The sequence below is a fragment of the Aquarana catesbeiana genome, linkage group LG01, assembly GCF_042186555.1.
Source record: "Aquarana catesbeiana isolate 2022-GZ linkage group LG01, ASM4218655v1, whole genome shotgun sequence".
Taxonomy (NCBI): Eukaryota; Metazoa; Chordata; class Amphibia; order Anura; family Ranidae; genus Aquarana; species Aquarana catesbeiana.
This window is the reverse complement of record NC_133324.1, coordinates 97353133-97370877: the sequence shown is the minus strand read 5'-3', so window position 1 is coordinate 97370877 and position 17745 is coordinate 97353133. Positions and strand designations below refer to the sequence as shown.

Here is a 17745-nt window from a genome sequence, read left to right as displayed (position 1 = left end):
CTTCAAATTATGGAAATCCCCTGGGGTGAAGATTTCCCCTCTATTACTTTTTTTAGTGGACAACCCAAAATGTGGGTTTTCCTTTTGCTTTCAGTAATTAGGTTAAGCAGAAAACATAGAGAGGGTGAATCTCCCTAAAGGGGGCACAGCCAGCTGTAAAAACTGGAAGTGCTTCCATTCCCTCTCCACTCTCTAAAACTAGGAGAAAAAAACACCCTTTTACACTGGGGCCGCGGCTGCGTTCGCTCATTTTAGCGGCGTTTTACCACTGTTTAAGCAGCGCTTTTGGCCCAAAGAAGGGGTTAAAAACTCCCGTGCACTTTTCACGCGCTTCCAAAGCACTTCTCATTCGTTGCAATGGGCAGGGGCATTTTGGGAGCGCTGTATACAGCGCTTTCAACCCGCCCCAAAGATGCTGCTTGCAGGACTTTTCCGAACGTCTGGCAAGTGCAACGCCTGGGTGTGAAAGCACCCATTGCAGAGAATGGGAGGCAGTTTTCAGGCGCTGGTTCTAGCACTAAAACGCCTGAAAACTGCCTTAGTGTGAAAGGGGTCTTAGTTATACTTTTACAGTTATACTTTAACATTGCTCATGATCTTTGCCCTTTACACCACTTTAAACCTGAAAATGCATTTTACACTATGTAATGGTTCCTCAGGCCCCTGTATTACTATGTAATAATATATACTGATGTATACACAAAATCTTAGTTTTTCCCAGCACTTCCTTAAATATCCACTACCATGGCAATGCCTAGGTCTCAGTAGTGCTGTTTCAAAACATACAAAGGAAAGATCTTCATTTAATCCTTGTTGCCTCTAAACATAAAGTGGCTTCAATTATTTTGAAAAGACTCCTCTTATTGTCTGAGGCAAACTCACTCATTACATTTGATGATTGTTACCACATCAATACAACCTGTCTTCTTTTGGAGACATTCCCCCAATGTCTGAATCACAGACAAGCTTCTGATCAGTGATGAAGGCCCGTAATGAAACAGACATGATTCAGAGCATCTCCGTTTTATTTTACTGTGCTTTAATATTACCTTGTTTATTCAGGCTGCAGCACTTCGCAGTACAACAAAGCCACCTGTAGTCTTTGTGTGGATCATCTATTCACTTACAGAGACGTTTGTTCATCAGGTCTGTCCTGTACAATGTGTTCAGTTTGGCTTGTCAACCTTAAATTCAATATGAGTATTCACTTATGAACATTCAGCAAAAGCCCCACTGGTATCTGTAGCTCTGTAGCTACAGGCAATGTGGAGCAATTCATTCTTCACAGCAGCTTAACTCGCTCTGCTCCTCCCTCCTAGAATTTCTGCTCTGTCTTTACTTTACAGATTGGAAGGCTGCCAAGCCACTGCAGGGAGAATGAATTGTTCCAAAATGTCTGCAGCTACAGAGGTCACTGAGAGCTTATTTTAAAGCCCCATGCACATGGACAATTTGTTGTTAATTCCCCATCCAGTGAGCTGCAGGAAGTGCGTACAGAAGTGAATGGCTGTATGTTCTCCCTGTGCCTGCGTGGGTTCACTTCGGTTACTCCAGTTTCCTCCCACGCTCTAAAAACATGCTGGTAGGTTAATTGGCATCGGTGTAAATTGGCCCTACTGTGTATATGGTTGAATGTGATTTAGGGAGCATAGATTGTAAGCTCCTTGAGGGCAGGGGCTGATGTGAATGTACAATATATATGTAAAGTGATGCATAAACTGAAGGGGCTATACAAGTACCTGTAAAAAATAAATACTCGGGTGAATACTGATTGTTTAGTGCATTAGCATAAACATGCACATGTATGTATGATGTAGTCAGGCCTAGACATGTGCACACTGAAATATTTCGTTTCGGAATTTCGTTTTCGTCTGAAAAATAAATTTATTTAGTTACTCCTGAAATTCGTTTTTATTTATTTCGTTTTTCGTTAAAAATTGCATTCGTCCGAAAATCCAAATTAGGGTCGAATCTGTCATTGAAGGCTTATGGTGTCTGTCGAATGTTCACAGAAGATTTAACGGAGCAGCTAAACCGTACAACGCCGTATAGTTTACCTGCTCCGTCGAATCTTCTTAGAACTTTCAACAGACACCATAAGCCAAAGTACGTGTGTACTTCTAGCTATTTTACTGCTCCTCCTCTTTGGTTACAATCAGCCAATAACATTCATCATCATCATTATTTTTATTTATCTTTTCTCCCCTACGTTGAATCTTTTCTCTCTGTGTCGAATCTTTTCTCTCTATGTTGAATCTTTTCTCTCTATGTAGAATAATCTTGGACTAATAGAGTTAAGGTTAGGCACATTCGACCACAGGTTTGATGGACACAGATTGTTATTGTCATCATCATGTCGAATCTCCTATCTATAACGAACTGTTGTAGCAACGAAAATAAAGCATTTGTCGGATCTTTCGTTTTTCAGATTCTGCATTTTCGTTATCGTTTGTTAAAACGATAACGAAAATACCTGAAATTCGTACGAAAATGCATTTGGACGAAAAGGAATGCACATGTCTAGTCAGGCCAGGATTCTACAATCAAGAATATTTTCAGCCTCAAACTGTCCATGTGCATGAGACCATAATCTAATTTTCTGTTTAATAATAAAAATAATAAGTAAATGCTTGAATGTCCATAGCTTGGCCAGAGGTTCACTTTAAAGTTCAAATGTACCTAAGTTCTGACAAGTGTAATTTTGTAAAGCAGGGACATAAAATCATTCTTTTCTAGAGGCTAGTTATGTAAATGACTCTCTCAAATTTTGCAGGAACCTTATCACGCAGAGGCAAGATTATAATACAGCCAAAGCAGACTGCACATCTGCTTATGGGGTGGTTACATAATGCTATATTGAGGCTGCATAAAAGATTATTGTTCATGTGTATATTGTGCATAGGGATGGGCTCGATGTTCGTTTGTTCGTAGAACAGCGAACATATGGGGCGCTCGCGGGAAGTTCGTCCGTCGCGGAGCAGTGCATTGACAGTTGCTGATTGGCCAAAGCATGTACCTGACCTGCATGCTTTGGCCAATCACAGCACTGAGCCAATCATGGCTCAGGGGCTAAGTTCATGCCCCACACTATATAAGTCTGCAGCTTACATGGTGGCCGTAAATAGTGAATGAATGGAGATTAGGCAGGAAGTGTATGGTGCAGTCAGTCAGTGTAGTATATATTATACAGTTCAGAGTATATAGTGCTGTCCGTGTAGTATATATAATACATTGCAGTGTATATAGTGCAGTCAGTGTAGTATATATAATACAGTGCAGGTTATATAGTGCAGAGTTTATAATACAGTTTATTGAAGTGTTTAAGGGGAACCCTATGACAGAATTAAGAAAAAAAACAGCATGGGGTCCCCCCAAAATCCATACCAGGCCCTTTGGGTCTGGTATGGATTTTAGGGGGAATTCCATGCTAAAATGTAAAAAGAAAAAAGTGTGGGGTCTCCCCACAAAATCCATACCAGGCTCTTTGAGTCTGGCATAGATTTTAAGGGGAACGCCATGCCAAAATGTAAAAAAAAATGGCGTGGGTTACCCCCCAAAATCCATTCCAGACCCTTATCTGAGCATGCAACCTGGCAAGCCAGGAAAGGAAGGGATGAGCGAGTGGCCCTCCCTCCTGAACCATACCTCATATGCCAACATGGGGAGGGTGCTTTGAGGTGCCCAGATTCTGATAAGCCCCCCGCCCGCAGACCCTGGCAACCACCAGCCAGGGTTGTCGGGAAGAGGCCCTTGTCCCCATCAACATGGGGATAAGGTTCTTTGGTGTGGGGGGGAGCAGAGCTCCCCCCTGCCCCAAAGCACCCACACCCCATGTTGCGGGCATGTGGCCTGGTATTTTTCAGGAGGTGAGGGGGCCCCTCACTCGTCCCCCCTATCCTGACCTCCAGGCTGCATGCTCGGATAAGGGTCTGGTATGGATTTTGGGGGGACCCCACGCCAATTTTTTTAATTTTGGTGTGGAGTTCCCCTTAAATTCCATACCAGACCCGAAGTGCCTAGTATGGACTGGGGGGGACCCCCCACCATTTTTTTCATTGATTTTTTTATCTATATTGCCGCAAGCAAGTTTGAATTAAATTTGTTCCTTTAGAAATGTCATTATTGCTGCGGCACTGTTCTACACATCGCACAGATGTGCCACTTTACAGGCAGACTAAGGGGACCCCCCAGGCACGATATTTAAAGGAATATTTCATTATTGTTTCTCTTTAAGCAATGTTAAAATCACTGCTCCTGAAAAAACTGTTGTTTTAAAAAAGATTTGCATTGATACATGTCCTCTAGGGCATTACCCGGGTCCCCATACACTTTTTATTGCAATAACATGCATATAAGGCTTCAAATAGGACTTTTGATTTTTCATGTTCGTGTCCCATAGACTTTAATAGGGTTTGCTTTTCTTGTTATTAGATGAGTCCTTCTGTACTCTAGAAACCCAATATAGGATAGGGTTAGTATTCCACATTGGTAATTTATTAGAGGTCTCCATTCAAATGATTTTATTTTATTTTTTTGAATAAACCAGAAGCATTTATTAATCCACTGTAGCAGACCACAAAAGCATTAATGTTTCAGGCATACAGGCCAAAAATTCAAGTCTAGTCACTTCACCCTCTGCTTCCTAAAAGGTTGTATTTCATTTTCTGCTAAATATATTTTCGCTTATAAAAAAGCATCTCTGACTGAGCTAAAAATAACAAAATTGAGCTGTTGCATTATTAAATACTGTATTTAGCTTCGCTTAATGAGCAATAACTTGCTTGGGGTGACATTCAAATAACAGACTTCCCTCATGAATATTGCCTGCAAAGTGAAAGGAAGGTTTTCATCATCTTTTCATATCCCTTTCTCTATTTACGGTGTTCTCTGGGCTACCATTCGGAACAAGGTGACCTTCAAGAGTTCAGGAATTGCGGGCATTCTCTTGGCTTAGCCCATCTTTTTTTATTTATTGATGTCGCTTAACACTATCAATTTCATTTTTGGCTACAGATTGGTAAATTGAATAAATTGTCATCATTTGTCCCTGGAGAACAAGTCCAAGTCTATGTGATGATACCAGGGGTACAACCTCAGATACCTCTAGATATCTATGACATCACTATTCTAAGCAATATTAAATATTATAGTAATAAAAGCATACCTATAAAGACACGTTTCCCTTACAGACTTTGGGACTACTTTACAAGTTTTGTGTTTAACCAATGTTAATGTGCTTTTGGATTAAGGCAGTCCTTTCATTTGAATGGGCTGCCTAATGCACAAAGCATGCAAAAAACATATTTTATTACTAAAAAACTATTCAGTGCACCACAAAATATGTATTTACATTACATTACCCTGTGATGTGGTGCACTGAAACTGTTACTGTAATGCAGCAGGTTGAATCTGCCCTTTATGAGATACAAAAAAAATAAAATATATGTGTGTGTATAGAGGTGGGCCAGGAGTGCAGTCCATAAAAAATTGTGTGCAGTATTGAAACAGGCAGCAGATGCACTCAGTTGGACTTACAACAGGAGGAATTTTCGAATTTAGTTTTAATAAATGTCAACGTTTCGGTGGGGCACAGAAAATCTGAATTGTGGAAATCAGATTAGGGTGGCTTTCAACATCAACTTTTTTAAAAGTTTAAAGCTATAATTGTTTGGGCTCAAATTTCAGTAGCTTCAGCAGGAATCTGCCAAAATTCAAGCAGTGGCTGGCCCTAAAAGCACCATCTGGCTCAACAAAAATCAACTGAGGAAGATGGAAAATTATCGTCTGTATAGAAGTTTTTCTCTTCTACAGTAAAGAGCCTGCCGCTTAGCACATTTTCTACTTTAAAGAGGGACTAAAGGTAACAATACTTACCTTCCAAACCTCCGACGCCTGCAAAGTCCCTCACCGACACTGTCATTTCCTCCTTGACTTCTTCTGGCTTCTGGTCTTCAGCCACCTTGATTGGCTCTAGCAGGATGACCTCACTTCAACACATGGACAGGACATCAATCATCCAGGGACACAAGCAGTGTGCCAGAATGTAAACTGAGCTTCACATGTGCAGTTCAGTGTACATTCTAAAGAAAATTGTGAACAATTTCTTCTGCAATAAAGACCCTGTCTGTTTGCATTTTTTTATTTTTTAACTTTATCTCTACTTTGAACCTTGATGAGGACAGAAAAAGCAAAGTAAAAGTGAAGTCCAACTAGGTTTTTTTTTTTTTTAATTACACTCAGGTGGCTGAATTAGGGAACCCCATCCTTGGGTTAAAGCTAAACTCTGGTGTTTTGTGTTCTTTTGAGTGGCAGGCATCAATAGGGGTAGGTTCTATGTACATAGCAAATGGAATTTATTTTTTTTGTTTTACCTGAAGTTCAGCTTTAAAGCTTTGTGAATTGACTATGCTGTGTCTTACTGACTAGCAGCATGTGTACACAAACTGTCAAGCAAATATGGTATAGCAGAAATTCTAAGACCCTGGTCAATCAGTTGTGAGGGGGGTTTTTCTAACGAAGGGTCCTTTTCACACAGGGTGGACTCTGCCAGCGATCCGCTTGTACAGCAGGGAATCTGTCCGCTGATCTCCAGTGAGCAGGCAGATGACAGGTCCATGCCTGCTCTGCTTATGCACAGCGAACACGAACACAGCCTGCTCTCCTCTATGGGCAGTCCGATGTAAACAGTCCAGCTGTCCGTTTACACCCGAGTCCCTCCTATCTGATCCAACCAGAGGGAACAAACCCCCCCTTCCATTTGTTTTTGGCAAATCGGATTGGAGGTGGGCAGGTGTAAATGGACACATGCCTGTTTAGATCCACAGCTCCATAGAGGATAATGTTTGTGTGAAAGGGGCCTAAATATAGAGAATATGACCTGGATCATTGAATTCTAATTTGATTAACAGAGGTGAAAGTGTATCTGTGAAGGTTCTTATTTATGCAGGTCGTGGTGGAGCTAGCCATTACATTCAACTAGGTTTGTCCTGTATTGTTAAAAACATTTCAGCACTCATCCAAATGGCTTCCTCGTTTCTAATGAGTGTCAGGAACATACCACAGCATTTATAGATACATGAGAAACTCTGTCACCTTACTCCAATCACCATGGTGTCATGAAATGTGTTAATGCAGATGTTGACTGGCCAATGACAGAAGTTGTGACTGTTTGGTAAACCTACCCTATGGTGTTATGAAGTCTGGAACAGATGTTTATTGTCTGTGTCGTATGGCTCAAAGTGTGACTTGTTGTTAAATCGCTGTGATAAAATGCAAAAAAGTTTAACATTTCAGAAATTATAGTTGAGTTGCCAGCCTACCAATTAGATGTAATGAATTTTGGTCTGTATAAGATTGTATGTTGGCAAATGCTGACGATGCTCTTTTGTTTATAATGTTCAGTTTGCCCTTTCATAGTGTTTTATAATTAATTGTTTTTTTGTTTTTTTTATTCCTAGGAGATAGTGAATTTTAACTGTCGGAAACTGGTGGCCACAATGCCTCTGTTTGCTAATGCGGACCCGAATTTCGTTACCGCCATGCTGAGCAAACTAAAGTTTGAGGTTTTTCAGCCTGGAGATTACATCATCCGTGAAGGGGCTGTTGGGAAGAAAATGTATTTTATTCAACATGGTGTAGCAGGCGTCATTACCAGATCCAGTCGAGAAATGAAACTGACAGATGGCTCTTATTTTGGAGGTCAGTATAATACATTTGGTGGAAAAATTCTTTCTAACAAGTTGGGTAATAAAGTAAGACTAGACTGACATTAATAATGATAAGGTAAAATCTTTGAAAGAGATTCCCACGGCTTTACTTTTACATGGCAATTTATACCTATCATTTATTGGTTTATTTAAAAAAAAAAAACAGTTGATTTAAAGTATATCTTAAAAGAGAAGTATGGGAATGTTGTTTTTTTTTTTTTTTTTGGAATTATGCTTACCTAGGCGGATGCAGCATCGTCCAATGCTGCAACTGCCCCCTGCCTGCTCTAAGAGTGAGAATCGAGCGATCAAACACTGCCGATTGCTCGGTTCTCAAAGCTCCCTGAGCAGAGAGCTGGTGACTTATTAGTCACCACTGTCTGTTCTGTACCCTGTGCTCACTGGAGCGCTGGGCTGTGAAGGGGGCGGGAATAGCCAGCTCAGGTTCAGGTCCAGGCATGTGAGTGGATCCTGACCATATGGTCACGATCTTTCCCAAGCCTGGACCCGGCTCTGTGACGTCAGCCTACAGTGGGCTTCAGCCCGCTGTCTGCTGGAAATAGGTCACAGGAGTGCAGAACGAACTGAGCTTTGACTGTACTTTTTCCTTTAAGTCAGTTTTTTTTGTTTTGTATAGAATAGGGAATAGTTAAAAAACACTGTCACTTTTAATTTTTTTTGTCTGAATCCCATTGGGGAGATCTCCCCTCACTTCCTGACCCAGGCACAAAACAGGAAGTGAGGGGAATCTCTGCTTATACAGTTTTTTCTGTAACAGCTGCATGAAGATTTTCAACTCTGTCAGAAATATCTGTAAAGTTTTGGATTTCCAGTCGCTTTTTGTCCCAGTGACAGTGGTCACCAGTACAAAGAGCGATAACAGGTGAGGGTAATATCTTCAATGGCTATGCAAAATGGGAATTAAATACTTTCCCATGGGGTAAGTACACAGTAGCCTGAGCCCTTTATAAGTGGGTTGCAAGATGTTGGGAAGCCAGTGGTGTAGGGCAGCACTGGACTGTGAAGAGAATAAGTAATTTTATAAACATTTTGTTTACATAGTAGGGGGAGTGGAGATGCTTTTAACATTATAATAACTAAAGCTTACAATATTTTATGCCTGTGAAAAGGTTCATTAACCGCTTGCCGACCAGCCGCCATCATTTTACTGCGGCGGGTCAGCGCGATTCCGCGAGCCATGTAGCTATGCGTCGGCTCATGGGTTCGTGATAGCAGGCACGTGCCCGCTGCACAGTGGGGGGTGCTGACGCTCGTGGCCGACGGACATGATGACCACTGGCCACTAACGATCACGGGCACGAGAGGCAGAACAGGGACGTGTGTGTGTGTAAACACACACGTTCCTGTTCTGTTCTGTGAGACGTGACAGATCGTGAGTTCCTATTAGCTAGGAACCACGATCCGTCACTTGTGCCCCCTAGTGTTAACCCCTTCCCTGCCAGTGACATTTTTACAGTAATCAGTGCTAAAGCACTGATCGCTGTATAAATGCCAATGGTTCAAAAATGTGTCAAAAGTGTCCGATGTGTCCGCCATAATGAAGCGGTCCCAATAAAAAAGGCAGATCGCTGCCATTACTAGTAAAAAAAATAAATAAAAATGCTATATATCTATCCCCTATTTTGTAGACACTATAACTTGTGCGCAAACCAATCAATATACGCTTTTTGCGATTTTTTTTTTTTTTTTATCAAAAATATGTAGAAGAATACATATCGGCATAAACTGACAAAAAAATTGCTTTTTAAAAAAAAATGGGTATATTTATTATAGCATAAAGTACAAAATATTGTTTTTTTTATCAAAATTGTCGCTCTTTTTTTGTTTATAGCGCAAAAAAACGCAGAGGTGATCAAATACCACCAAAAGAAAGCTCTATTTGTGGGGAAAAAAGGACATCAATTTTGTTTGGGTGCTGCATCGCACGACCGCGTAATTGTCAGTTAAAGCGACGCAGTGCCGAGTCGCAAAAAATGGCCCGGTCATTCAGCAGCCAAATTTTCGGGGGCTGAAGTGGTTAAACATTTCAGAAATATTGAGCTACAAAGTAATGTAAGGAATTGTAGTCTTAATCAGCTGGGGAACAGCTTGGGGCTTCAATGTATCCCCTAAACTGGCTGAGGGCTGCAAAGAAGGAGTGAAAGAAATAGTTGGGGCTCCAAAACACCAGTTTGACGTGCCTGCTATAAAGTGACCTCAAGAAAAATGCTTCCCTACCTCAAAACAGCTGCTAGTTAAAAAAGGATCACAACTTTTTTAAATGGATTCATTTACAAGTGTGTAATCTTTTTCTTATCATATGAAGACAGGTGATAGAGTTAAAGTTGCCACACTAGTTCTGCTCTGACTAATTAATATTTTTTCAATCATTTGTAGACATCATTGGAAAGACTTTAAAGAACATTTCCCTACTCTTGGAAAAGCTATTTATTTGTTCGGAGGGAATACCTAGTGCAGTACTGGAAAAAATACGTTATATGGCCACAGTATGCGGACTCCCCTCCAAAATATTGAGTTCAGGTGTTTCCAGTGAAGGGTACTATTACTGCTACAGCATACAAAGTCATCCTAGACCATTGTGCTCTTCTAGCCCAGTGGCAATATTTTAGGGAAGGCCCTTGTGCACAAAGCCATGTCAGCCATAAAGATATGGTTTGATGTCTTTTGTGCAGAGGAACTTAAGTGACCCGCATAGAGCTTAGACCTCAACCCCACTGAAAACCTTTGTAATTAATTGAAAAAACAGTTGCAAACCAGGTCTTAACATCCAAATTCAATATCTGACCTCAAATACTGTTTTCTCCACTAAACACTCCAAAATCTCGAAGAAAGCATGCCAAGAAGGCTGTTATAATCACAAGGGGGGGTTGGTGGGTTGTGTTGCCCCTTGGTTTTGGATAGGGAGGTGGCCCATATGCCCAACACAAAGAGGACACAAATTCCCTCTGCCAGTTTCCCAAAGGCAGGGATAGCACAAGAAAATTTTACCCATCAACAAACTGTGCACAGTGTGTTGCACAAAAAGCCAGTTTACTGCTTGCACCATGTAATCATCCCTTGTGGGCTGATATAGAGTGCACATCTGCAATCTTTTTATGAGGAAACCAGTCCGTATGTCTGCTGTGCTTCAGTGACATCTTTCTAGGAGAGGGGTCCATGAAGAAGTAAAGAAAACAAAAAAAAAAGTTCCCCATATGATAATTATCCCAGCTGCAGATTGCTTTGCTTTGTGTATTTGTAGTATTAGCTACTACATGTTGCAATATCAGTTTGATATTATTATTATTTTGATAGGGGTTTATTGTAAATACATGCCTTTACAAGTTACAATATGCAATGTACTTTTATTATTTCTTTTTGTTCCAGAAATATGCCTTTTGACAAAGGGTCGTCGAACAGCTAGCGTACGAGCTGAGACTTATTGCCGCCTCTACTCCCTTTCCGTGGAGAATTTTAATGAAGTTCTAGAAGAATATCCAATGATGAGAAGAGCCTTTGAAACTGTTGCCATCGACAGACTAGACAGGATAGGTATTATTGCTTAATTTTGTGTCTATTCATGAGCAATAGTTTTCATTTTTTGTTAATAGACATTACAGTATATACAGTTTTTCACCATCTTAATACTTGCTTCTTTTGCATGAGCATGCTGGGCATTTGCTTGTTGTATGTTTATATTTATTGACGCTTATAGACAGCAAATGGGCAGCCTTGTCCAGAATTCTCATTTGAGCTAGAGATAATGTATAAAATATGAACAGAAAGGATACAACTGCACCTTCTAGTACAAGGTCCAGTTATGCTACTGCAACAGCTATTTTATGTAGGACAAATTTACTGGTAGAATCCTGAAGTAATCCTTATTTGTAGAGGCAGAGCCTTGCTGATCAATATCAGCTTCTTAGAACGGAGTTTCACCCCCCTCCAAAATTCAAAAATCAGCAGCTACAAATACTGTAGCTGCTGACATTTACTATTAGGGCACTTACCTGTCCAGGAATCCAGTGTCCTTACCTGAGCCGGTTTTGGAAACGGCTCTCGGGTGCTGGCTCCGCCGTTTCGGCTAAGGGAAACCGGCAGTGAAGTCTTGCGGCTTCACAGCCAGTTTTCTACTGGGCATTCACGAATCCCACTACGGGGGGGGGGAAGGAGGGGGTCCTTCTGCCTCCTCATAGAGAAAGCAAAGTTTGAGTTTAGGTATGTTGCTGGCTAACTGCTATTTGTAGCATATTGTCAGCTGCAGCACACAAAGCATGGTGCCTAAATCCACCATGTGCCTTTATATTAGCAGAATGCAAAGTGTTACGGGTCTGTGAACACCACTTAGACACTGCTCTTTTAATAAATGTGGCTGCTGTTTTGGTTTCAGGCTAGCTGAGGACCATAATCTGTAATAATACATAAAAAATGTACCATCCAGTTAAATGGTGGCCTGCAGCTCTCCTTGGCATATACATGTTTTCTACAGGCATTAACTAGATAGAATGGACAAATAAAAACTCCAGTTTGTTCTTCATCTGAAAATTCCAACCCAGTACTGGTGGAAATTTTCCTTTATTCTGCTGAGGCAGAGCTTATTCGCTGATATATATTCACAAAGTATATTTTCTAGCGAGCCTCAGCTCAATTTTATATAGAATTTAGCAGGCCTATAATTTTGTGTAATTTTGCAAAATGCTAATTCACAAAAGGGTAAAAACAAAATCAGCTGTAATTTTTTTGCATACACACATAACAGTATAGCAAATCCCCAGGCAAAACTAAACATTTTATTTATGTTGTGTTTATTTCAGAGGTACAAAAGCCAACATTCCCTCTGTGTTTGCCTTATTCATTGGACTTTACGATACGTTTCTGCTGTTTTTTATGTTTCCTATTAACATAAAACTGAATTTTAAGGGTTTACATTAGCTTTAGACTGAGGAGTATATTGCATTTTTCAGGCGGATATTCTAGCAAAATTGTCTTTAACCCCTCCCCCATGTAGCCCAAACGTTAAAATGCTTATCTTCATCCCTACTTATGGGCTCTTTACTATGTGACCCTGCCAATGCTGCACAGCCTCTGCAGGAAAAACAGCCCAGCCAAGTCTTGTGCCTTGTGCCCACATGCACCGTAGCGGCCCTAGTCATTCCTACAGAAGGATTGTACTCTGCTAAATGACTGGGGATCACCATGAGTATGGGTATTCATAATAAAGAATTGAGGTGCATAGCACAGAACCCAGATGGGTTGTTTTTATTGCAAAGACAGCACAGTAGACAACTAGATGAAGATAAGTATGTTAATGCAGGTTAAGTGGGGGTGCAGTTATATGAAATGTCAACAAGTGAACTTTTCCTTTAATGGAGCATTGTGTGTGTTTTCAAACTTGAACATTATTAGTGCGGAAGTAGACTAGGAAGCAAATTATTGCGTTGAAGGTTGTTATTGTCTTTTCAAATTTCATGTTATATTTTGGGATGCCGTTATTTACAAGCATGATTATATGATCATCTGTTAAATACTTAATTTATATTTTATAGCTTAAATATTTGATTTATTATTTGATTTGATACAGTAGTTTGTTTCTATTTTCTATCTACACAACAGGATATACATATTTTTCTCTTCTCTTCTTTTGAATATGCAAAAAACTTTTTGTAAATTAACTAATTAGAAATATACATTTTTTTAACAGCGTGTATTTTTCTGCTTTGAAGGTATATTGTGCACATCTATGACCCTCATGTTTTACAACATGTAGCTGTATCAATCTGTTTATAAATACTGTATAATATACTGTATATCTCCATTATTTTCCTACAATGTACGAGTAAATTTTACATTTTCTGAATGGTCCCAGATAAGTTAAATTAAGCCAAGAGTTAATGGCATCATGCCTGATGCACAGCAATTTGCCAGCAATTTGCCAGCAATTTTAACCACTTTTAAACCAGCTGATAAAAATCACCAATGGAAATTTACAAAAAAAAATGTTTATTATGTCATGCTTTTTATGAAAATCGTTGGTTGCTTTAATCTTTTCTGGTTTTCAGGGTTTTTTTTTTCCTAATCGAAAGCTAGTAGATAGTGGTTTCAGTTTCAACTGTCTTGAAATTGCCACAATTATGACCAGCACTTAGATAATACCAAATTAAAGTTTGATGCATTGGTTCTCAAAATCTATTGACTGCTAATTATGTTTAACTAAAATAAATACTGCAATATATTTAAAGACAAAATATATCAAATTAAATTGTAAATGTCAGGGATAAACTTTGTGTTTCCTGTTGTATTTTTCAAGGCTTTTGCTTTGTTCGAATTACACCTTTGTGTTTTGTTGACAAATACATTTGCAGCATAAAGTGTATCTATACCAAAAACTTTTCATGTTTTTAATAGAATGGGGGCTATTAAAACCCCTACCTGGTTTTACTGCTCTTCAGAGGTCTGTTAGAGAGATTTTCAACCAGTTTCTGTTCTGCGTACAACCTTTTCATCAGACATGAGGTGAAGGAATCTCTCCAGTGGAACCTCTGATGACCTGACCTAGCCTAAAAGTGCCCAAGAAGGTAACACAGTGCTGATATAAAGGTACCTTGTGATTGCATGTATGAGTTATGAGTTTTAATCTTTAAATTGGTCCCTGTGTTTCTGTGAATTCATGGTGGCCGTGTCATCCCTGGAGTGATGCCTTTCGATGCCCTTACCTATAGCCTTCTGCATAGACCTCATATTTTACACAAAAAAATACCACTTTTCCTGGTCCTAAAGTTAAATGATCAGCACAGGCTCACGCAGTAACCAGCAATTGTTCTCCTTATACTGCTGTTATTTTGAGGAATAGGCACGGACCCCAAAACATGTCAATAGCATCAGAAGATATGATAACAGCTACTTGTAGATTCATCCACAGATCATGTTAGACATTGAGTTCTGTTTATGCTAAAGCAACAAGGCTGGCCAGAAAAGAGTAGAGGGCTTCTGCAGCATTAGACTCCTGCCTGTATCTAAGTAGGCATCTAGGTCCTATCTGGTGTACTTTTGTATATCCTTGTCTGTCTGGTCCTAACCTGGCTTAGAATATTGTGTAAATAACCTTATATGAGAAAACATTTGGAAAATTGTCTATAATGGAAAAAAATGTGACTAATACAATTCAGCTTCTTTCCCTCAGCAACCTATATACATGTGCCCATTGTGCTTAAGAGTAACACTGACCCTGCAATGCATCTAAGCGTAGTGTGTATAAATAGTGGAGAATAAGCCCTGACTTCTTCAATTTATCTGTAAAATACTAAATTCTCTGTTGTCCTCCGTGGCTTTTCCACTTAACACTTTAATGAAAGGGTTTCGGCAGGCACATGGGATCGATTTGCAGACTAACATAGATACTTGCAGGTAACACAAGGTGCCTGCATTTGAGCACTGTTGTTAATGTAGGCACTGTATTGGACTGTGTCACTTTCATTTTATTACTGTTCTTCCAAATGGCCAGTGACAAAAGAGCAAATATAAATGTTAAAAAAGTGTCTCCAGATTGGAGCCTCCAGCATATCTGCAATATGTATTTTGCCTCAGTCTGTCATTTAGTCTTTGATTTTAGCTCACTCTATCAGCTGTTTCACATTACACCAGATTCCATTTTTTTTTACTTGTGTTTTCCTGTCTTGGTGGCTCTAGTCTGTTTCGAACCCCAAAAGCTGATTGTGGTGAGAAATGTTTGTTGCCTCATACCATATTGATGTTTTTCATTTATCTGGGTGTAAACTTTATCTGACATTTCTCTTTCCATTTGTCTCAGTGACTGGTCTTTACATTTTTGATCCTCTGCTTGAGTGATACATCAATGCAGCTTTTGGTGCATGATCTCTATGTGCAGTGTATTTGTTCATCTGGATGTGGTCAGTCCTCCAGTATTACCTTCAGTCTTAGACATATTCTTTTGTTTGAAACCATCCATCTTCTCTGTATTTTAGACAAATTCTTCTGTTTGACAATATTGGTCTTCTCAATATTTATGCTTCTCAATTTCTGTCATTACATTCTAACATTTGTTCTGTGTCACATACTTCGTTTTAGAAAGCATATGTAGAGTCAAAATATATTTTTTATTTTTGGATAGAGTACAAAGTGGTTAAGACCCAATTGTATGTACAGTATCTCACAAAAGTGAATACACCCCTCACGTTTTTGTAAATATTTTATTATATCTTTACATTTGACTACACTGAAGAAGTGACACTTTGCTACAGTGTAAAGTAGTGAGTGTACAGATTGTAAAACAGTGTAAATTTGCTGTCAACAAAAGTGAGTACATCCCTTAGTGAAAATGTCCAAATGGGACTAATTCGCCATTTTCCCTCCTTGGTGTCATGTGACGCAGATGTGTTAAATTTGGTGTTATCGCTTTCTCATACTAGTCATACTGGAAGTTTAACATGGCACCTCATGGCAAAGAACTCTGAGGATCTGAAAAAAATAATTGCTGCTCTACATAAAGATGTCCTAGGCTATAAGAAGCTGCAACACGGGTTCCACTCAGAACAGGCCTCGCCATGGTCGACCAAAGAAGTTGAGTGCACATGCTCCGTGTCATATCCAGAGGTTGTCTTTAGGAAATAGACGTATGAGTGCTGCCAGCATTGCTGCAGAGGTTAAAGGGGTGGGGGGTGGGTCAGCCTGTCAGTGCTCAGATCATATGCTGCACACTGCATCAAATTGGTCTGCTTGGCTCTTGTCCCAGAAGGAAAAAAACCTCTAATAAATATGATGCACAAGGAAGCCCGCAAACAGTTTGCTGAAGACAAGCAAACTAAGGACATGGATTACTGGAACCATGTCCTGTGGTCTGATGAGACCAAGATAAACTTATTTGGTTCAGATGGTGTCAAGTGTGGTTGGTGGCAAAAAAGGTGAGGAGTACAAAGACAAGTGTGTCTTGCTTAGTCAAGCATGGTGGTGGAAGTGTCATGGTCTGGGGCTGCATGAGTGTTGCTGGCACTGAGGAGCTACAGTTAATTGAGGGAACCATGAATGCCGAAATGTACTGTGACATACTGAAGCAGAGCATGATCCCCTCCCTTCAGAAACTGGGCAGCAGGGGCAGTATTCTAACATGATAATGACCCCAAACACACCTCCAAGACGACCACTTTCTTGCTAAAGAAGCTGAGGGTAAAGGTGATGGACTGGCCAAGCATGTCTCCAGACCTAAACCCTATTGGGCATCCTCAATCAGAAGATGGAGGAGCGCAAGGTCTCTAACATTCACCAGCTCTGTGATGTCGTCATGGAGGAGTGGAAGAGGACTCCAGTGGCAACCTGTGAAGCTCTGGTGAACTCCATGCCCAAGGGGGTTAAGGCAGTCCTGGAAAATAATGATGGCCACACAAAATATTGACACTGTGGACCCAATTTGGACATTTTCATTAGGGGTGTACTCACTTTTGTTGCCAACGGTGTAGACATTAATGGCTGTGTGTTGAGTTATTTTGAGGGGACAGCAAATTTACACTGTTATACAAGCTGTACACTCACTACTTTAGATTGTAGCAAAGTGTCATTTCTTCAGTGTTGTCATATGAAAATATATAATGAAATACTTACAAAATTGTGAGGGGTGTATTCACTTTTGTGAGATACTGTATGTCTTTTTTTGTTTTGCTGTCTTTGTCCTTTAAATATGATTTATCTTTATGTCCATTCCTAGAGACACAACAGGAACAATAAAAAAAAATGTGAGGAGAAATTTTTTTTAATGGAATTTTTATCTTCATCTCCTGTTCCTGTGGCAACTCTAGAATTTCAGATTTACCATCGTTGGTGACTTTGGTCAACAGCACACAAGAAGGGCGAAGGCATAGAAAGCAATTTAATCCTTACAGGGGTTTTAACCCTTCCACACTCTATGCAAAACGTAAAAAAAGTTTCCATATGCTTTAAGGTTTCCAAAAGGCTTTTAATCAGCTGTGTCAGAATCATTAGTCTTTCCCCTTTTCACCCATCAGAAATATATGTACTTTTTAAGCTTACC

General features: G+C 39.9%; 1 protein-coding gene across 1 annotated transcript in view; it reads left to right on the top strand.

Annotated features, from left to right (window-relative positions):
* HCN1 (hyperpolarization activated cyclic nucleotide gated potassium channel 1) overlaps nt 1-17745 on the top strand; it is a 649367-nt gene that overhangs the window by 599852 nt on the left and 31770 nt on the right. The window contains exons 6-7 of the mRNA XM_073622158.1: nt 7458-7698; nt 11094-11258. Of these exons, the coding sequence (XP_073478259.1) occupies nt 7458-7698; nt 11094-11258 (406 nt within the window). The remainder of the gene's footprint in view (nt 1-7457; nt 7699-11093; nt 11259-17745) is intronic.